At 45.0% G+C, this 23,013-nt stretch overlaps 1 protein-coding gene across 1 annotated transcript in view; it reads right to left on the bottom strand.

Moving 5' to 3' along the window:
• Window positions 1-334: 334 nt before the first annotated feature.
• Window positions 335-23,013, bottom strand: part of xirp2a (xin actin binding repeat containing 2a) — a 78,916-nt gene continuing 56,237 nt past the window's right edge. Inside the window, exons 8-15 of the mRNA XM_037090443.1 lie at window positions 21,860-22,017; window positions 15,746-15,883; window positions 13,669-13,755; window positions 12,485-12,554; window positions 12,037-12,140; window positions 2,264-11,567; window positions 566-699; window positions 335-476 (exon numbers count right to left, since the gene is read on the bottom strand). Of these exons, the coding sequence (XP_036946338.1) occupies window positions 605-699; window positions 2,264-11,567; window positions 12,037-12,140; window positions 12,485-12,554; window positions 13,669-13,755; window positions 15,746-15,883; window positions 21,860-22,017 (9,956 nt within the window). The 3' untranslated portion in view covers window positions 335-476; window positions 566-604. The remainder of the gene's footprint in view (window positions 477-565; window positions 700-2,263; window positions 11,568-12,036; window positions 12,141-12,484; window positions 12,555-13,668; window positions 13,756-15,745; window positions 15,884-21,859; window positions 22,018-23,013) is intronic.

Here is a 23,013-nt window from a genome sequence, read left to right on the forward strand (position 1 = left end):
TATCATTTTCTTCTGGCCCATTTTGCACTTTCGCTGCGGGGGTATCAGTCTCTTTTAATGAAGGCATCACACGCTGATTTAGGTGTTCATTTTCCTGAGCTGAGACCTCCTTCGGGGGCCACGATGGCTTAACCAGCTTCAGCTCCTCCTCGATGGCGAAGGATTTCTTTGGAGAATCTGATTGAGGAGGCCACACCACAGAAATCTTGCTGGAGGCTCTTCTGTTTTCATCTTTGTTTATGTCGTTCTCCTGAGTAACTAACGGGCTCTGGACAGTGGAATATCTGGAATCCATGACTTTCTTTTCAGGTGTTGGTGATTTGACTTTTGTCTTTTCAGCCGGGGTCTTATTATTCCAGAGTTCTTTGTGCGGTTTCTGTCCGAATCCTTCATCATAATTTCCTTTGGACTTGAACAGTTGCTTGTAGTGTGGCGTGCAGTACATTCGTCCATGGAGAGAGGCATAGTTGCCAAGGCTATTTGGGAAAAAAAGAAAGAAAAGAGAGGTTAAAGTTAGGGCGAAGAGAAACCATGTGGATGCTTCAGCTCTGCAAAAGGGCTGCACCTTAATTTGCCTTTGCAGTGTTCACAGCGAAAGCAGCTTTTATGGAAGTTTTGTTTGTCTGCAATCAGCGACTCCATGGGATACACCCGCTTCCGACACACCCGGCACAGTTCGGACTCTGGAACTCGAATTTTCTGCAAAAAAAAAAAAAGAGAGATGATTTTAACAGACAGATTTGCAAATTCCTTTAAATTTTTGAGGAAATTTCCTGGAAAGAGCTACATAAATAGGTTTGGTTGTTACTTTTCAAATTCATTCATTCTAATTATCTTGACGGCTGTGGCACCAGACGAAGCGGCATGTAATCGCATAAATTGCCTCCAGTGCTGTCACGCAGTGGCTAAGATGCATTGTGGGTAATGTAGGCACCAGGTTCTGAAAGGCAGTCAATTGGTGTCTCCTCATTAGAGACACACAAATGATCAAAATCAAAACAGCAGAACCAAACACATTGTATCTTTTAAATAAACACATTCGTCCTGGTGCCCACATTACCCACAGTGCAACTGAGTGACATCACTGGAGGGAGTTAATCAGATTACATGCAGCTTCCTCTGGAGCAGCAAAAGGCTTTTTTGCTATTTCTTTTTCCACATATGCAGTTGTACTCTTCAAGATTAGTAAACACTATTTAATGTGTAAAATTGGTGAAGTTACCCATTAAAGTAAGACTACAACTTTTGCTGAACAGTGAATATCCGTTGATTCTCAAGACTCTCTGGGACCAGTGGCTTTAAGTACGTCTGCATGTTTATCTGTGACACGTTTAGTGTGTGGAACTGTTGATTGTGACATTTACTCTTTCAAAAGGTTTTATAACTGTTGATGTAAATTATCACAAATTACAATTTAACACGGAGAGATAACAACACTCCGCAATATAAAAGAAGAATGAATAAATATCTTCCTGGGTTGAAAAGGAGCAATATTTTCCATCTATAATTGCTATCAAATTATACGTCTCTTTCCAGGAAACTGAGATGCGATTAGGAGATAACCAAAAAGGACAACGCAAACCTTAATTCAACTGTGTTATGAGGGGCGACAGCAAACAAAATTAAAGTGCAGTATTTCAGTGTTTTACCCACTGTTGATCCTTCACAATAGAAAAATGCACAATTAGTATCTCCATTAGAAGTGCAGTTATTTGTCTAAAATGGCTCGTTATTGAAGCTATTGAAATGTCATAACATCTGTGTTTTTTCCAAAGGGACTTTATTTTAGAATGTACTTAATAAACAAGGAACCAAAGAAGAAAACCATATCTTCAAGTGCAGCGTATAAAAGAAATTTAAGCATTGTTTTCTCCCCGGTGAAGACATTTCAAAGCTGTCTGTCGCTGTGAGAACAGTACAGCGCACCCAGGAAATATTAGTTCAATATGTTGGCTTCATCGCCAGCCTCACACATCAGAGGTATGAATAAACAGGACAAAGTGTAGCTTGTGAATATTAAAACGTGTGAAAAGTGACAGGACGTAAACAAGCAAGCCGCGCCGAGCTTTGGTGCGAACGTTCCGAATCAGAGAACACGCATCAAAGCGCGTCACGTGGCATAAACAACACTGTCAGACAAATGTTAATGTGTCTTTTACTTTCCACACAATGCAGATGGTGCCTTTAGAGTTCTCACACTGAAAACATGTTAAACACACCGTCACTCCTGTTTAGTATCCTCATGCCGCACAGCTCGGTTTACCCGTCACGACAGTCTCCTGCTGGCGCGTTACAATCTGCGACGTCCTCTGCTCTGTGACACTGAAGCCCAGGTTCTGGAAGACTCCTTGGCTCTCGGCCCACGACTGCTGGAAGTTTCTCAGCAGCTCCTCGGTGGAGGCCTCGGGGGGCACGGCGACAGTCGGAACGCTGCCTCGCACCACGTCAGCGTAGGACGGAGGGCTGCCGCGGGTCACCGTGCTCCCAGAATGCATCTCACTCCTCGTCTCCCTTGTCATGTTTCCGAAGTCGTCGACGCTGCAGAATTGCTCAGTGACTGCTGTCATTTCAGAGTGACCGACGGGCTCGGGATAAGTCGATTCAGGTTCCCTCCGCTCTATTTGCTCTCTGAGCTCTCGGGCTGCCTGAGAGCTGTGCTCCCCCGTCTCGAACACATCCTTTATCGCCTTCACGTTGAACGTCGGGATTTCTTCAGTTTTTGGGGTGTGTGGGTCAGCCTCTGCGTCCTCGGCATCACTCCCAAGCCTCTCGGAGATCACAATGGGATCTTTTCTGGCGTAGACTTTTGGTTTTGGAGATTCAAATCTGTTAACCAGCTTGGACAGATCAACTCTTGGGAGATCCTCCTTCAGGAGGTCGATAGACACACTCTCGGCGCCATCCTCAGCGTCAGGTCCCAAACGTTCGGGGATATCGATCGGATCCTTCCGAATGTACACCTTGGTCACCTCGGCCTTTTGCGCCTCCTCAAAGAACGACTTTTTGTCCCTCACAGTCATCATGGAGTCCCCCATTTCTGCCACCTCCATCAGTCCTTGCTCACTCCTCTCTATGTGAGTATCCCTGTAGCCAAACGGGGATGATTGTTCCCTTTCAGCTACAAAGAACTCCGGCACCGGCACGGGAGGCGGTGGGGTGATGCCGCGAGAAAGCTTGGAGGTGGTGTCCCTCAGTTTCATCAGCTTCTCCGAGCGGCTCATGGTGGGAGACGGCGTGGCCCTGCTGACGGCAGATGTGGGCGTGTATGACTTGCGAGGGGGAGGCGGAGGAGTCCCGACTGATTTGTAGGGCGGAGGAGAGGGAGTCGGTCTGAGCGGCGAGTCCACCCTTCTGGACTCGATGCTGATGAAAGTAGGTGATGGCGTGCGGATGCTCGCCAGCGGGGACGACACTCTCCTCTGATCCGCCGCCTCGCTCCGCTCCTGATAGATTTTGCTCCCGTGAAGCGACGTTTTCTCCTCCACCACCTTCTTTTCAGTCTTGGATGATCCGATGCTAATCTTTGATATCATCGCCGTTGCTCCACTTGAAACTTTCGCCTCTGGTTTCGGAGGCACCGGCGGTGGCGCAGGAGGTTCCTGTTTCTCTTTTTCCTGCTTGACCGCGGCTGTCAAGTTATCCCCGAAAAAAGTGAGCTTTGCCTGAACAATATTTCTCACATAGACCACCATCTCTTTCAACTTCTTCTTACTTTGCTGTTTCGCGATCTCACTTAAATTCCTCTTCTCATCCGAGCCCATCGCCCAGTCAGGGAATTCACTTATAATCGTCCTGACAGCGTTGGAGTCTATTTTGCTCTGTGAGCCCTCGAGCTCTTTTATCTGTGCGAGCAGCTTCTGCATGACATTACATTTCTCTAAGTCTGTGATTTCTTCTGAATCAGCGGCATCTTTACGCGCCGCTTTCCCCGTCCCTCTCACAGACACATCCCTGGGCTCACCTTTGTGCTTTGCTGCCTTTATCGGCGCTTTGTTTGTTTCTGCGGCTCGCGGCGTCGTTTGCATCTGAACGGCCTCTTGCCTGTGAAGGCTCTGCTGCACACTCTCCGTCACCACCACCTCCTCGTGCCTTTGAATGTGCTCCGTCTTCATGCTGTGCTTGCTGTGAGAGACAGATGCCTGGCCTTGTCCTTGATGACTCCCTGCAGATGTTATTTTAGCCGTCTTCGGCATTGAAGCAGTAACGGACGATGACACGCTCACTTCAGTGACGTTCTTGTGCACCTGCTTTCCCTTTTTCATGTGAACCTCCATTTCAGCCTCCTTTATAGGTAAGGTCATCTGGCTTTTCTTCTCTTTTACTTTCATTTCTGTCCTCACCTCAGTCCTCGCTGACGACAGCTGGCTGCTCTCCTGATTGACTTTTGTTTCGCATTTCTGCGACACGTCACATTTCTCTTGCTGCGAAAGCGTTTCACTTTTCGTCGACTCCTTTTGCCCGACACTCTCACATTTATCCTCTTTCTTCTCCGCTGGCATCTTAAAGGTTTTCACCTTGAAGGTTGGTGCTACCTTTGGAATTTTAGTTGGTTGAAAGGGACTCATCTTTCCCTCCTGTGTCAGAGGCGCATTAATATTCTTTACATCCTCGGCTCTCAATGTGACCGCCGCCTGGCTTTGAAGATTTACATTTTCCTGGACAGCACTCTGTGTGGCGGCGATAGACTTGGTGCTGGATTTCTTAATAAACTGCTGCTGCTCCGTGACGGAAGAGGTGGCCACATTCGAGCTTGAGTGGACGTCCATATTTGAGGCCTCGCGATGAGACTGAGAAACAGAAACAGGCTGATTCTTTGGTGCATTTTGACTCTTTTTAACCTCAGCTGAGGCGAGTGTTTTTTCAGAGGACACGTTTGAGGCTGATTTCTTACTCACCACTGAAATCGAGGGCTTGCTCAAAGGGATCTGTGAAGGGGCTTTCTTGGCAGGTGGTTCTTGTGCTGATACTTCTTTGGACATGATTTTAGCCTCCTCGGTCTTTGCTTTTGTCACTTCCGCAGTTACTTCTTTCTGAGCGCTCTGTGTTTCAGAAAACTCAGCGGAGGAGAAATTATTAATTGGCGGGGAAGTGGGAGTCGTGACGTTACTCCTCTGTATCTCCTCTTTCTCCACCCTTTGTTGCCGGAACCTTTCCTCGGCGAGCATGAGAGGGGTTTTAAATTTGCGAGCATAAGGTCTCGGCTTTGGCGCCGGTGCAGGTTCGGGAGCTGGAGGCAGTTTAATCGGAGGAATAAATACTTTTTTAGGAGGCTGCGGGCTTTCTTTTTGGATTGGCTTCATGGACGGGATGCTTGGTATTTTTGTTGCTGATTCAGTCTGAATCTTTGTGTTTGTTTCAATATGTCGGGTTGTTTCCTTTTTCACTTCCTGAACTTTAGCTTCTTCTTTAAGGACTTTTGTATCTTGATCAGGAGGGAGCAGAGGTGGAGCTGGAGCCAGAGCCAGAGCCGGAGCCAGAGCTGGAGCTGGAGCTGGTGGAGGAGCTGGAGCTGGAGCCAGAGCTGGAGCTGGTGGAGGAGCTGGAGCTGGTGGAGGAGCTGGAGCTGGAGCTGGAGCTGGTGGAGGAGCTGGCTGCTTTTTCTGCCATTTTGGTTTAACTTGTATGAGCTGCTGTGGCGCCTCCGGCTGCTTGGGCACTTTGAACAAAGGCTTGCCGGTGGGTTTCACCAGCTTTGCAGAGGGAGGCTGGGGCATTGCATTAAGCTCTTGCTGTGAGGGAGGCGGCGGGAGAAAGTCTTGACCTCCCGCAGAGGCTGGAGGCGGAGGAGGTGGAGGAGGGGGGAAAAAATCCTGCTCTGACTTCATGCATTCCATGGGAGGCAGAGGTGGAGGAGGTGGCAGGTCGCTGTCCTGCCTCATGATCGAAGGCCGGGATGATGCTGGGCTCTCCAGCACTGGGGACGGCGGCGGAGGGAGGGAGAGCTCGGACTCGGAGGGAGGAGGCGGCGAGGAGGGTGGAGGGGGGAAGTGTATTTCCGGCTTCACCTTTTTGATCATACCTTTCCCTCTTGTGTCAAGGTTACGGCAGTCACTCTTCATGTTTTTGATGTTCTGCCTCTGTGCGAGAGCCTTGTTCTCTGTTTGCTTCTGAGACGTTTGCTCTGATACGCTCTGCTTATGCACGACAGTCTTCTCCGTCACTGTCGTCTGTACCTGTTTGATTGTCTTTGTCTCACGCGTTTGCTTGTTTGAAACACTCGTCTGTGATGTGTTTTGCACCTCTTTCATCACACTCACGTCAGCTGTTTTAGTCTCCGTTTGATCATCGCTCGCAGTTTGTTTATTCTTCACCATAATAGGCTTAGGAGCTTGTATTTTCTGTGGGGGCGGCGCTTTCGGTTTCTGCTCTTTCATGCTCCTCTGTTGAGTGGCCACAGTAGTATTGTCTGTTTTGGCTACAGTGGCGGAGTGGTCCTCCTGGGTTATTACCTGTGTTTTCACTGATTTGCTTTCGTTGTGCCTCTGTGACTCACCGCTCACAGAGAGGTTTTTCACAGCGGGGGCTGGATTTCCTGCTCCACTCTCACTCTTGGCTTCGTGTAAGCATTCGTGCTCCACCTGCTTCACACTTAATGGATTTTTCACAGGCACTTTTGCTTTCTTGTGGGCATACATACGTTTTGGATTTGAATGCTGTTTTCTTTCCATTAAACACTTTATCGTCCCTTGAACATCCCCTTTCACGACCTCCTCTTTTTCCATCTGCGTCGTCTCCTGCCCTTCATAAAGAGATTTTATGGACGTTCTCACGTCTCCTTCGACGCTCCCCCTGCGCCGCGCACTCGGGGGAGTCGTTGGCTCCAGAAAAAGTTGGATGGTTCCTTTAACATCCCCCTGTTCGCTCACTTGATGCTGGTAAATCTTTTTCTCACTCGATGCCTCGTGTAAACTTTGCATGGCCGTGTGGATGTCTCCTTTGACAATCTCCTCTTTTTCGACCTCTTTCACAGCTTGCTTGGCCTCCTCCAGGGACCTCAGGGTCCCTTTGATATCACCTGGCACTAAGTCCTCAACAGTCGCCTCTGCAGTGGTGGTGGTTGCAGATTTCTCCAGTGACTCGAGAGCGCCTCTGATGTCTCCCCTGACGATTTCAGGCTTTTCCATTTCTTTGGCTTGATGCTGGGCCTCCACCAGAGACTTCAAAGTCGTGGGTATGTCTCCCTTCACCACCTCCTCTTTCTCTATCACCACTTTCTGATTAATGGCTTGCGTCAGTGAATCCAGGGCCGCGCTGAGGTCACCTTTCACAATGTCCTTTTTCTCGAGGTTTCTGAAGGTCACACTAGGCTCCATCATGAAGACTTTAACAGTGCTGTGGACGTCTCCAGGAACTATATCGTCCTCTGCTACTGTGCGACCTATCTGCTGCTGATTCCTCCGCAGCAGCATTTTAGTCTCCTCGATGTCACCACCGATGATGCGCTCCTTTTCCACCTTTTCCTCGCCTTCATCATGCTCGAACTGGAGCTGCTTCAGGTAATCCAAGGCTCCCGATTCAATACACGTGGAGTAAAAGCTGACGTTGCCCCTCTCCATTTCTCCGATCTTTATCTTTTTTGATTCTTCGTCCCCCGAGTTGGACAGAAGACGGTGAAGGGTTCTGCTTACGTTACCTTGAACGATATCCTCCTTCTCCATGCTGGCCCTCTCGTCTTTATTCAAGAGGGAGTAGATAGTCATCCTCACGTCTCCTTTCTCATCCTCTTGGATCAGAATGCCACGCTTGGAGGAGCCCTCGTTCTTGAGCAGATTGTTTATTGCCTCTTGAATGTCACCACGGATAATTTCCTCTTTCTCAACGTTGTCTCCCCTTTCCTGATTGAACAGCTGCTTCACAGTGGTGTTGATGTTCCCCCGCTCCTCTTTATCAATAGTTATCCCCCTTTCAGTGATCTCCCTGCGGTTTAGGAGGTTCATCATTATGTTGCTCAGATCTCCTCTGATAATCTCTTCTTTTTGGATCTGTGGAGCCTCCTGGCTCATGAGTTTATACTTTGCCATGCGGACGTCGCCGATCTCATCCGCCTCAATGAGGATACCTTGTGAGTCCACCATTTTCTGACTGTAAAGCTCCTCAAGTGTCTCTTTGATGCTTTTTCCAATTATTTCTGTTCTTTCCGTCCTGCTCTCATTGAAATCAGCAAACGGAGTTGTTTCAAATAGCCATGTTGTTGTCTTCACATCAGCCTGTGGGATTTCCTCCTTTGTGACAACACGCTCGGTGCCGTCACTCTCCTTGATACTGTCAAGAGGCTGCTTCTCAAACAGCCACACAGACTGTTTGACATCCCCTTTCATTACTTCCTCTTTTGTCACTCTCTCCATGCCGTCGTACTCAGCGCCTTCACCGCGGATATCATCAATTGTGCGCGTTTCAAACATCCATGTGGCGGATCTGACATCGCCCTTTTGGATTTCGCTCACACTAACAGTTCTGATGTACTTTTGAGACATCTCATCGGTCTCAAATCTCTGTTTATTTGTTTTCACATCGCCACCTTGGATGTCTGCAACTGTCTTCGACCTGACTTTGATTTCTTCCGTAATTTCATCCAGAGGTTGCGTTTCAAACTTCCACCTCGCGGAGCTGACGTCTCCTTTGTTGATGCCTTCCTCAGTGACAGCTTTAATGACATAAACTTCCTCTGAATCTCTGATTGAATCCAATGGCTTCGTCTCAAACAGCCATCGGGCTCCCACCACATCTCCTCGCATGATTTCTTCCTTAGTAACTGTAGTAACTTCATGGTAATGGCCCTCTTTGTCACGGATAGCATACAGCGGCTGACTTTCAAACATCATGGTGTAATTTTTCACATCTCCCCTCTCGACTTCATCTCTAAAGATACTTGTGAGTTTAGAAATCTCAGTCTCCGTGGACTCCTCTTTAATTTGATCCAGAGAGTACGTATCGAAAATGAAGCGGCCTTTGTTGACGTCGCCCCCCTGCACATCAGTCACGGTGCGCACTTCCCTCACTTCGTCGCGGATGGCATCAATCGGCTGATTCTCGAACTTCCAGGTGCAGTTGACCACGTTTCCCTTCTGGATGTCCTCCACCTGCTGTGTCTTCAACCTCTGCATCGTCTCCTCCGAGGTGGAGCTCATGATGTCAGAGGAGCGATTCTCGAAGATGTACTTCATCCTGGATACGTCTCCTGACTGGACGTCGATTTCCGTAACCCTCCTGAAGGAACCGCTGTCCTCGCCTGTGATGTTTTCAAGGTTCTCGGTTTCGAAGAGGAAGCGGGCCAGGCGCACATCCTTGCCTTGGACGTCCTCTTGCTTTACCGTGCAGGTTTTCAGAATGGTCTCGGACTCAGATTCTGTATGATCGCGAATGTTGTCGAGCGTCTGGGTCTCAAAGAGCCAAGTGCACGTTTTGACATCCCCTCTTTGCACTTCCTCGACATCGGCCTCGCTCCTTGCCACCTTTTCATACAGAACATCCATTGGCTGAGTCTCAAACAGCCACCTACAGGTCTTGACATCTCCCTTCTCAATTTCAACATCTTCCTTAGTTTTCTGCTCTTCCTCCTCACTGAAACATTTAATTGCGTCAAGCTGCTGCGTTTCAAACAACCACTTTGCTGTTTTGACGTCCCCTGACTCGATCTCCTGCTTGGATATACCTTTGATGATCTGAAACTTATTGATGCTTTCGTCAAACTCATCAATGGGACGAGTTTCAAACATCCACCTGCAGCTGCGCACGTCTCCCTTCACAATCTCCTCACGCCTCACTGTCTTCACCTCGTGGTAATGGCCGGAGCTGTCTTGCATCGCGTACATCGGGGTGGATTCAAAGAGGACTCTGTTAGATTTGACGGATCCACTGGTGACGCCTTCCACTTGAATTTTCTGTGTTCCCTCACACTTGCTTAAATCCATGCTTTCAAACCTTTCTTTATAGTTCGTCACATCGCCTTTGTCGAGAGCTTCAACATTCACAGTTCTTGTATACTCCTTCTTCTCTTCCCTTATATTCTCCAGCGGCTGGCTTTCAAAGACCCACTTTTGATGCCTCACGTCACCCTTTTCTTCCTCAGATGCAACCATTTTCTGAAGTTTTCCCACCTCCAGCAGCTCTTTCAGGTTTTCCATGGGTACTGTTTCAAACAGATGTTTTGCTGTCTGAACATCACCACCTACGATCTCCTCTGAGGGTAAAGGTCTGGCGTTGGTGTTGTCTTTCAGGGTGTCCATTGGCTGAGTCTCGAACACCCGACAGTGCTTCCTCACGTCAGCACCAATTATTTCTTCCCTTTGCTTCCTTGAACTCTCCCATTCATCATCCTTTATGGTGTCAAGAGTCTTTGTCTCAAACAGCCACCTGCCTTTGTTAACGCCGCCTTGAGTGTTGTCCTCCATGGAAATGCCACATATGAGCTTTACCTTAGCAGGGTCTTTGTTTATAAGATCCAGAGGCTGGGTTTCAAACATCCAGCGTGATGTCTTGACATCTCCTTTCTCAGTCTCCTCCCTGCGGATGGTGGTGATCTCCAGCATCTCACCTGAATCTCCCCTGATGACGCACATGGGCTGGGTCTCAAACATGCGAGTGGTTGTCGTCACGTCTCCTTTTATCTCTTCCAGCTCAGACTTCAGGTTCAGGAAGTGGCTCTCCTCGATGGTTTCTGTTTTACCCAGAGAATCCAGGTGCTGGGTCTCGAAGAGGTATCTTGCAGTTTTCACATCTCCGCCGGCGATGTCTTTGGTGATGACAACTTCTGTCTCCTGCTCGTCTTCTTGGTAGATCTTATTCAGGTAATCCAGTGGCTGCGTCTCAAATAGCCAGGTAGCAGTGCGGACGTCACCTTTCGCCAGATCTGCTGATTTTTCTAACTGCTCTGCTGAATCAGAACTCTCTGTCCCTAGAGCGTCCATTGGCTGAGTCTCAAACATCCAAGCTGTGTATCTGACATCCTTCCCAGCGATGATTTCCTGCTGAGCGATATTCCTCACCTCGTCCTCATCTGGGGTTTCATCTTTGATCGTGTCCAGAGGCTTGTTTTCGAACATCCAGCGCACGGACTGAACCTCACCTCTGAGGATTTCCTCCCATTCCACGGACTCTCTGTCCGGGCTCGATCCCCTACTTTGGCCGTCATTTTCAAACATATAACATGCCTGCTGGACCTCTCCCACCTGCTCAGTTTGCAAGTCCTTTAGTTCTGCTTCAGTGAGCTGACTCAAGAAGTCCTCTTCGAGGTTCTTGCGGACCTCAGGGTGAATGTGCTTGTACAGGCGCTTCAGTTCAGCCATACTCTTGTGTTTAAAGTACTGCTCCCTCTGAGCAGTCTGCTTATGTTGGGACGCAGACTCCTGAAGCTCAGAGGAGACGTACTCTGGGATTTCCTGCACCAGGTTTGAGGGCGGAGGAGGGAATTGCTCTGTCGTCTCATAAGCCACTGATGAGGCAGACGCCACTGATGAGGCAGTGGCCTTCTTTAGAGTGGAGGAGGAGGTGCTGTAGCTTGTCGCAGCTGAAGCTTTAGAGGACTGGTTTACTGGTGTCCATTGAAACTGGTTGAAATCCACATCAACCTGTAGTTTTTGTAAGTGGTTTTGGTTAAGGAAAGAAGAACATTTAGGGTTCAACTTGCAACCCACAATAATGACGAATGATATTTCTATGACTTTCACTTCCAGGGCTGGAAGCAAAAGCACCAAATAACAAACCTAATTTGGATGTAAATGCACAAATACACATCTTGAGTCTGTCAAACTTGGACAATTCCTGTTATGAATGTTACTGATTTGATTAAAATATTCATTCAGGTTCACTTTAGCTGCTGACAGTAATGTAAACCCTGTTTTCGTCTGCATTTTCAGACTTCACTTGCAGGCTTGTGTAATGACATGACGTCTTTTATTCATCCCAATTTATTCTCCATCAACTTGTGGCATGCGTAATTTCCTTTTGATGATTTCATGATGTGGCCTCATCTTCATACTGATCTCTCATAAAGCACCCCACCTAACATCTATTTAGATAAACAGACAGCATCATTACCTTAATTTCCTTGGCTGGTGCAGCCTCCACAATCGTTTTTTCATACTGCTGCTTCAAAGCCTGAGTGGATACCTTTGGTAGGTCCTCTCCTCCGACGAGCATAACTGAATTAGACACAAGAAGAAGGCTGCCTCATTAAGTCATTCTCGGTGAGGGAGCTCAGGGGGATTGGAAAGAGAAATAAATCATTTCATTAAAAACCTGAGTAGTTTTCATTTTCTGAAACCATGCAGCGGTGATTGCCCAATTTCCACTTTCCAATATTTTACCTTCCTGACTTCGCCCTGATTAGATTTGCTGCTATGCACTGAATAGAAAATCATCCGCAGTCATTTTCCCAGCTCATCCCTTATTCAGCAGCGGTAGGAACAATCATTAATATACAGGACACAAGAATGCTGTGATAAAAACGTGCAAATTACAAAATAAAAAGCATGAGCAGAATAACCTGTTTCATTGAAATGGTTTCCGTAACTGGCTGCCACATTGTTATGGTGGACTGTTTCATCACGGATCACCTGTAGAAAGATGATGGCAAATCATTAGTACACTGGCAACTGCACTGAAGCCTCCAACTGTTTTCAATCAGTGAGAAGTTTAAGGCTTAGCATGAGGCTAATTTTCTATATAGGGCACGTAAAGTGCAACAGAAAGTTCTGAGATAACAAGACTGGGTTATTAGCAGCCTGTCAGAGTTGAAATGCTACGATACAGCAGGGGACAAATGGTTAGGGTAAAGGGCTGTTCACACCAAGAGCGACGGCTATAATAAGAACGATATAAGCATTCACACTGATGAACTGTGACGTTCTGTAAACGGTGAGGCTCCAGCTGTGTTGGCAGCTTAGAGAAACAGATCCTGATTGACAAGTCAGGTTGCTGTTCAAGAGTTATCACGTTGAATAATGGCTGAAACATTTGAACATCACATTCAGAAGAATGAGATGGACGGATGGACAACCTGCGAACATAATGCCTCTGGTCATGTCCGTCATCTGCATGGAGGCATAAAAAAACCCCAGAAGGATTCGGTTTTGAAAACGCTTTGATGAGCGGAGATAGGAGAATCCAATACTCTTTTGAGGACACATTTTATTCATACCTTTGTCTGATTCCACATCAATTATTATGGCGATCATCAAAGAGGACATCACGAGGACAAAAAGACCTTCAGAGAACAATCAGCACCAAAGACCATTTGGCAGTGTTCTCAGATAAAGGGACATTTTTTATGTGTAATTTTCAGCCTAGTATACTTCATTTAATTATTTAAGTTTTTAGAGCAGACCATCTAAAAAGTGTTTCCTAAATGCATAAAAGAGGTGTTTTTGAATAAAAATATCCCAAAAAAATTAAGCTAAATAATAGCTCTAATTGGTTGGTTGGTTGGTTGGTTGGTTAGTTTGTTGGGTGGTTGGTTGTATTATACAAAAACTGCTTAACTGATCTTGTCCCAGAATGAATCCATTAACTTTTGGTGCAGATCTGGATAAAGGATTTTTTTTTTTTATCTAGAATTTTTTAACAATGCAATATCTTTTTTTCATGGGCAGAGATATGCACTCTACTGAGTGCAGCTCTAGCAGTTTATCTTTACAGCTCTTGGTGTAAGCGGCCCTGAAGAGCCAGTACCTCCTGCTGATTATGAAAGAGGGCTGTAGTGGGGACGACCTCTCTGGCACTGCTTCTCACTGTCACCTCTGAGGAGCTGGACATCTCCTGTCAAAAAACAGAGAAATGGGACAACCTGAATCCCTCTCACATTGAAAACACATGCGCAGACACACACACCATGTTCCTGACTGTGAGCCATAAGAAACAGCGGGAGAATAAGTCATATTACGCTGTGAAACATTAAAACCCAGAAACACATTTTCCCATCACAGCGCTGCTTCCTTGGGAACTACTAAGTTTAAAATTCAAGTGAAAGAGAATTTCCATGTTGGAGGGAAAAAAGAAAAAGCAATGTACAAATCTACATCACCCATTTCCTCTAGTGAGATTCATGCAATTTGAACGAGATGAAAGAGAAATATAATATTTGAGCTTGTATCATCTGCTGTTAACATGAAAGATACATGGAGGATGGGGATGCTCTGTATTTCCGAAACCACTTATGTCAGAATGATAACATCTTTTCCTCATGTACAACCAGATCAGACATTACACCTGCGCAGAAAAACTTCAGGGGAAAGTAGTTCGATCAAACAGGCACTTCCCCTCACGAACCCTGATGTAAAATTTAGCATTCAGCGAGGTCTGTGTGCGCTCGACGAATCCACTCTGCCTCCCGCCTGAACGAGCAGATGGGGAGAATCATAGAGGGGTGGCATTGACCTTACTTCACTGAGAGATCCAGCCCCGTCCCAGGCTGCTAACACGTTCTGGCATTTTGCTCACGCACTGGATGACAGCGTCATACAGGCGTGCAAAGTTCAAGGTGCCCTCTTTGATTTGACCTACAAGAACGCTTCGGAGCCACAGCCGCATCCGCCAAGTTTCTTCCAATAAAAGCTACAGTAGAATGTAAATCACATCAGTGGCATTCATATATTCCTCACTTTACGGGAGCTTGCGAACAGACAGGACAGCGGCACTCTGTCTTCCATGTTCTGATGGCTTTGGAAAGGTGGAAGATAAATGCGTATTCCATTGAAGCTCCATTCTCAGATTCATTCACATTTGTGTTTTCTCACTAGCGGCCTTCTTCGACCATCGGTAAAAACGTCAACACTTTTAAGTGTTTGCTACTAGCTACTATGTTAGCTCTCTACTTAGCTTTGCTCCTGAACAATTATGTGTAGGGTTGCAAACAACGACTCATGTTCATGATAGAAAAATCAGCGAAAAGCTCCACAATGAATCAATTAGGTAATAAAACAGTGGCATTGCATGCCGAAAGCTCAATCCAAAAGCCAAATATTCTTCCTTTACTTTTATAAATGACAAAGAAAACCATCAAAGCCTGACATTTCAGAAGCTGGAGCCTGTGAATCTTTGACATTTTTGCTTGAAAAATGACTGAAACGATTAATTGAATATTAAAATACACAGAAACTTCCTCTCAATCAACTAGATGATTAATCGACAAATCATTGCAGCTCTTCTCCTGTGTGAGGTGACATGGAGGGCGCAGGGTATTTTTTATGGCATAAGTCTTGGCAAGAATGCAAATACACATAATATACTAAAGAAATGTCATGTTGTCACCTTTTAAATGTGATGCGAACATAAAGAAACCCCAGGTCCCAACCGAGCTATTGATTCTATGCCGCGGTATAAAAATAGACGGTTCATCCAGACCAGTGGCTGGAATAAAATGCCCTACAGGTATATCAAGAATTCTACCATACGTTGAATCACGCTGACATCACAGATTTGTGAGCTGACACTCATGATGATGATGTGGTGGGATGATGGTGGTGGTATTACAGCTAGGCTAAAAGGCTACCAAGCCACAGACCACTGTTTGAGACCGTGTTTCAGTGTTTGTGAGGAAGAAATTACTGGATGTCAAGATATCTATCGAAGTGTTTTGTGCGCCTTAACCTGACCACGCCATCAGCACAGCGTTGTTGTGACATAAAATTGAAAACTGAGTCGAAAGAAAAGTAAAGTTCTGACATTTATTTGTACATTTTGGCAATAATATTCTTTATCACCTCGTGCTCTCTGCAGAATACTTTACAATCCGTGACCACATTCTCACCTGGACAGATCTCTGCTCGAAGTGAAACTGAGTGACCGTTGACTGAGAGGACGAAGAGGCGAACTCCTGGTTCTCGAACTGCCTCTTCACGCTGGCCAGTCCACCGGGCAGCGAACACGCCTCTGACTCATCCATCATCTGCGGGCAGAAAACAGATAACATGAAACACACCTGGGACTCCATCTGTGTACGTATCGTACGTTAAACACACTGTAAACCTGCAGTTTATATGAGAGCTGCGAGATTGAATGTGACCTTGGTGAACTAACTGGCTCTTATTGATCGTGAATATGTTATGCAAATATAAAAGTGAATGAAAAGGCATTATGCTAATGCTGTTAAAAGCATCAGTCAGCAGGGTTGGTGTGCTTTTGAACGTGGCGTGAATGCTCTGACTTTATTCTAAACATTTACAATGGAAATTAGATGGTTCATTCACAATTCTTAAGGCAGAGAGTCATACCTCTGCAGCTGAAAAGAAATAAGACCGAAATTAAATCCCATTCTCGTGTTTATATGTGGCAGACATTTCAAACATGGCACAGATGGCAGGCGCCCAGTTTTAATGGATTTACTTTTTTCCACATTCACCCTCCAACGGAGAGCGAAACATCAATATAAAATGTAGTCTTTCAGATTAGCCAGTTTAATGGAACAAAAAAGCTTTTCAATACTTTTCATCGAGCTACTGTACGGAAAGAATTATTTCTCAAAACTGGAAAAAACACAAAAGCCTGGTTTCTTCTGCCAGGAGGAGGAGGAGGAGGAGGAGGAGGAGGAATGAAGAGGAGTGTTTAAACCTCATCAGTATGGAGGATGCACTTCCTCAGCCTACGAGATCTGGGCAAGAATGCACACAGACTACTTGATACAATAATCTCCTTTAGAGATTGTCAATTACTTTTCTAATAAAACATTTATATGTAGCCTTCTGCATATATAGCTTCTCCAACTCTGCAATATATATATATGAAATGCCTCTTGCTGCTTTGTTGCTTTGTGTGTGTGTGTGTGTGTGTGTGTATGTGTGTTTGAGCTTGTTGAACACAGGCACCTCGTCACCTTCCCTTTTTAATGCAAATGAGGGCTACGATGTAATTTGCAAGTTATTGCGGAGGAGTTGGGGCCAGTGACATTTTCTGGCAGGGCAGCGTGTTATCAATATTTTACCACTTGAGGACACAAAGGCTCCATTGATATGACATGGAATCAACATATCTCATTTAAAATGGCTGCTGTGGACAATTTCAGCCTGGGTGCGCGTTAGGTGGACTTTCAGTACACATGTCCTGTCTTACCCTGTGCAGCGAGTGCCTAAACACAACCACAGGAACAGTAGCAACAATTTTTGAGTTTCATTAACTTCATCATATTGGTGGAAAACATAATCAGGGCAGCATCACATATTCATCACATATTATTCTCTGTTTATAAAGTTATATGAGACTGTTATTGTGGTTCATATATCATATAATAAAATATAATCAGACATTAATTAGAAAAAGTCCAGACCTCTAAATATTGGTAACACTCCAAATTTGATGTATTTAATGACTTGTACTGAATTGCAACTATTTAAAGAAATGTATGTTTTGAAACGTCTTTTCGGGTTTTCTCAGATGATCAGTTCAAATTTGGAAAATAAGCGATTGCTGAGGCTTACAAAAAATCACGAAAATGATGAAAACTTATCACCAAGGGCCAAAAAAAACCCCTTCAGAAGTCAACTGACACGAGCTACAGCATCAGATTTGGGACAAATCCTTTTGTGCTGTGGGATTTTACTTTTGTTTGGTAGTAGATGGTGCCCAACACCATGTGTTTGTGTTGCTGCACTTCAGCCTTGCACTGGTAGAAAAATCCCAAATATATGTACAAGTTGCACTAGACGGTGTTGAGGGATGACAGACTCGGCTATCTTTAAACACCTTGTCACTTGTGTGTGGACGAGCAGACAACAGCTGCAAAGGTGTAGACGATAAACAAGATTCCTGTGCTGATTCCCTCACACACACACACACACACACACGCACACGCACACACACACACACACACACACACACACACACACACACACACACACACACACACACACTCAGCTGTCAGAAGTGACCACATGAGGCTTGCCAGTGACTACCGAGGGCTGTTGCAGTGGAGTGCTGGAGGATCATTCAGTGAAATAATAAAGCTTTTCTATTGCTGTTATTAAATCAATAAAAATATAAAAGATTTATTGAATTCGTCCCATGGTTGTTATTTAAGGGATAATTACGTGTTGCAGCCATTTATAAAAAAAAGCAACAAGCCGCTCGAGGCAGCCCTTTCCTGCGGTGTTACCGCAGCTTGAAAAGCACTCTGCATTATGTTAACAACACCTCTCATCTGGTCTGGATCGGCTGTAAAACTCGGCCTCAAGTGGCTTGTTACCATGCAGACCTGCGACCGGCTAACTGTTAATGCACTCACTGAAAATCACCATTTATACTGAGGAAATTAAGAAGCGCTGCACGGTGGAGAACAGCATCACTTCTATAAATTAGCTTTTGAATGTTTTAATTCTGTTTCTTTATTTGAGTATTTTCTCTGTTTTTATTGCCGCTTTTTTATCATTAGTGTTCAGTAAAGCCTGTTCAGCCTTTATTACACACAGTAAGCATGCATCTGTTCTGCCTCGTCATGTCCAAAGGCTCCAGAAGGTGGCAGGTCGCTCTGTGTAAACACCGCACTGTGTGGCCTGATGGATTACATGCTGGATTATTTATCACCTGACAGACCAGCAGATTCAAGGACTGGACAGACCACTAAAAGCACTGTATAAAAATGCTATGTTTGCGGTTTCAAAAGTATACAAATGACATTCAAAACAGCAAAGAATATACAAAATGGGCCTTTTTTTAAAGAGTTGGATAAGAAAATATTAGTTAACAACCATACTGGGTTTTACTTTGGTTAAATAACCACAACAGGAACATTAAAGCAAACAATAAAACCTGATCAATGGATCTGACTTTAACTGATTCTCCTGCAAATTTGGAAAAAAAGCAAAAATTTAAAAAAGCCAAATAGAAAGAAACAAACCACAAAATTAAAGCTTTTATGTCTGCCAAATTTTACTCCAGGCAGCACAAGCTATAGGAAGGGTTTGAACCCCTGGTCTGAACCTCTTTCTGATATGTTTTTGCTAATTGACTTATGTTAACGCCCCATATGCTGGTTTGTTATCGTGTTCCAGTTATCAGTGTTTCTCCATGGTGTCCATAGATGATGGTTTGATTCAACAGGAGGTGTTAAACTTCGCACTGCTGCTGTAATCACCATTACAGACGGGCCGTTTGAAGCTGTAGGATCTTTAGTTGATATAAAACATGAAGCTGTTGCAGTCCCATGTTGTAGTGAGAGCTGATTAGAGGGGGGGAAATGGATGCTTCTTCTTTTACACGTTTAGGATGATAAACGTCTGGAAAGCAACGGAGTGTAAAGCAGCTGAACTTTAAATGTTAGCTGAAGTGAGAAGACTTTTTAAACTTTGAGAGGAGAAGCTGGATGATGTCAGCTCAACAAGTTCATCTGTGGTTGAAACAGATGTGAATAATCGGACTTACACGTATAAAAACAACTTTTAACTCCTTTGACGCGATTATTTATGCAAACAGATGGTTTATCGGCCTACTAAAGGAGTATCTCATAATGACTTCTTCAATCACATCACACCAGGCTGGAGCTGCTGAGAGCCATTAAAGTCTAGAGAAATCCATATTCATGCAGAGGCCACTGCGAGAAAAAGAAAGGTGAAGATATGAAAAAGAGCACGTTGCTGCAGCTCTTTCGTGTTGAGGTGGAAGCCGAGTGCGGAACTAAAGTCACTTTATAATGCAGCTTTTGTTCGGTGTCTCTCTCCGTTACAGTCAGCGGTGATAAATCAGGCGCAGTAGATATTTGTATAAATGTCCTCCGAACGGGAACACCTTAAATTCGCATGGGCAGCAAAAGCGGTATTTTTCAGCGGTGCCACTTTTATTTCGGAGTACCTGCACAAAACCTTGGCGCGGTCCTTCAGTAAACAGAGTGTTATGGGCCTGTAGAAAGGCCACAAGTACGAATAATCCACCGGAGAATGCAGACGAGGACCCAGCAGTACTGTGGTTGATTATTTCACAACAAGAAATTAATTCCAACATCTAAATAATATACAAAAGACCCAGAGACAAAAACATTGGAAATGATGTCTGTGTTCAGGTTGGGGGTCTGTCACATCAGTTGACATGGTGCTTTAATGTTCTTGTGAATAATATAGCATTAAAACAGGTCGACTTTTAAATCAGATTGTTACGACCCATATTTACAATTCAAGTTACATGGCGACCTCCAGTGGCCAGAGTCATTATTATGGCTGCAAAGGAGGAAGTCAGGTGAAGGAGCATAATCAGCGACAATGCCACTTCATAAAAACAGCATGTGACATCATCAGCCTCACTGATGCAACTGACCAATCAGCTGACACATGGTATCAGCTGTTGTTTCCTGCTCCTGACCATGATACATTTTGATCACTTTGTCGGAGTTATTAGAGACGTTACGAGGCCTTGTCACACTCCTCTTTAACTCTTAAACAGATAACAATAATGTCTGTGCACTTGTATGAGACACTTCCCTCAAGTCGTGCTCCGGCTGTCGCCCACAGTTAACAGCCATTTTCCAGTAGCTTGATTTTAAGATAGTGAGCTGACTCGGTGTGTTGGCCTTGGCTGACTAACTGCTCACACAGTTGAATTACTGGGTTTATAAAGTGCGTGCAGGCTCTTCAAAGCCGCCGAGACTTTCTGGTCCTTGGTAATGACTAATGACTCAGGGATATTCATGAATGTTTCTTTCTGTTTAATCAAAAGAAGGGAAATGTGTGAAGGCCTGCTGATGTGCTCCCTGCCTGTGTGGGTTTGTCTGACTTTGCTGCAAAGCACACATTCCCCTCTCATCCTCCGCAGTTAAAATTACCCGGACATGGTTATTAGCAGTTTTGTGCTCTGTTTCTCTGGAACAAGAGGAGTGTGTATGTGTGCCAGCGTACACTCGCGTTATCACTCCGACTCTGAAAATATCCGCGTGTACAATATAATTAACATTCTAAATAGTAATTCATATGTAGGTCACTCCATAAAAACAGAGACTAAACAATTACTTTTTACATTCAGCAGTGACGTTAGATGAATCAAAAGTGCACTGCTGTAGTTAAAGTCATAGCATAATGATGAATACCTGCACCTGTTTGAAGACCAGTACTAGATCAAATACTCTATAATTTAAGTAGCAGTTAAACAGTGTCAAACAAAAGTTCTGCACTCAAAATACCACTGAAGTAAAAGTACAGAAGTTTTATCAGCTAAATTAAAGTATCAACAGTAAAAGCACTGGTTCTGCAGAATAGTATCGGGTTAAAGGTGCAACATGTAAGAACTGGCATCTTTAAATTAATTCATGCTATTCATAAGGTACCAAAAACACAACAATTCTTTGTTTCAGGGTTTTGGACACTAACTAAAACAAGATTATACTCCTCTTTCTGTCAGTACACTCTTCTAAAACCTCCTAATTCCTACACACTGCACCTTTAAGTAGTAAAATACCAGACATCAGTAAGAGGTAGCATGAAATATTTATATTCTTAACTTACTCATACACTCTCTCCCACTGGTAGAAGCGTCCGCTTTGAACCCGTCTTTATAATTTAATATATTTATGTTGGAAATTGAATAATAAGTCACTGGAGCAGCCCTATATGACTGTTAGATGATTTCTCCTGACTCCTGTTCACACTCTATAGGTTTTTCTTTTCCTGTACAGTGCTGAGCCTCATGACACTTCCGATGAATAATCCCACAGTCCCAACAGAGACATGTGGCAGCCTTCCTCCCTTTATCCTATGCTCAGTGACGGCAGATTTATACACTGGGGAGAATTAAGTAAGAGGACATTTTGGTCATAAACATCAGCGTCACATTGTTACTCCAACAAATTTGATCTAAACACGTCTCCACTCTCCTCTCTGCCCGCCTCCCTGGCTGCCTGCATATCCTCCCCGCCGTCTCCCGTTACATCCGTGTGGAAGTATCGTCTTACCGCTGCAGAGGAGGAGCTGCTGGTGTCTTTCTTTGTCACGGCTGCCTGATACATCGCCAGCCGCTCTTTCACCGACACCGACTCGGTCTCCTGGTCCTCGGCGCTCGGGGCCCAGTCCTGGGGGGGTCCTGACCTGGATCTATTTGCACTGCCTGCAGCTGCACAAACACAAAAGAAGTCGCCCTCTAAGATGTGAGCCAACCAACACGAACTCAGAACAGAGCTTGCTTTGTGATTTGACTTATCGGTGCAAGTAGTAAGAATTAAGTAAGAATTCATAATCAAAACAAATGGTGGTGGGGGCATGTTGGTTGGTGTAGCCGCTAATCTTCTATATATAAGTGCTGTGAGTTAGTTAGCTCAGTTAGCCCTGCAGCTAGCAGACAGGCAGGTCTCAGACCTCAGACAGGTCAGGACTAGCCGGTTAGCATCGCTAACCCTGGTATACATCTCTGCACATAGACATCAGAACGGTAGCATAAAAATAAGTCAAACAAAGGAGATTAACAATACTGAACGTACCCAGATGGTGACTTTAAAGTCTAAAATATTATCTTCAAGGGTTTTTTTTTTGCCCCTTTCTGATTAGATATGCAGAAAATCCGGGCCTGATTTTGTTAAATATATCTGCATACCTCAAGATAACTGCAGATATTTAACCAAGAAATGGCCAGAGGCATGCTTAACAAGTATCGACATGAAACCGAGGCCGAATGCTCATCAATCACGGAGCGCTACTTTATGATGCTTCATATTTCTCAGTATGTCCCTGCGGATAGCCAATTAGAGCAGACCACTGATTTTACATTTGACTTTTCTGTGCTACAAAGCATCATTAGGAAAGCGAGAAGGCTCCATTAAGGCTCGGCATACACCCACACTGGACCTTTTAGCTCCTGGCATGTTCTCTCTCTGGGCAACAACACCGTGGGATGAAAGAGGACCCTAAATAGAAATCATTCTCTCTCATTACATGCTCAAGCTGTGACCTTTTGACATTTCTGAAAACCTCCTCCTTGTTGTGTTTTCACACTTGGCACTTAGATTTTTTCCCTACATGTATGCGTGCCAGTATAACTTTGTCTGAAAGTAGAGGTCGGCCTGAGCGCTTCTTCACCATGGATTGATGTTTGCTTGAAAAGTCTCCCAGCAGC

Source organism: Acanthopagrus latus, chromosome 24 (assembly GCF_904848185.1).
Source record: "Acanthopagrus latus isolate v.2019 chromosome 24, fAcaLat1.1, whole genome shotgun sequence".
Classification (NCBI taxonomy): Eukaryota; Metazoa; Chordata; class Actinopteri; order Spariformes; family Sparidae; genus Acanthopagrus; species Acanthopagrus latus.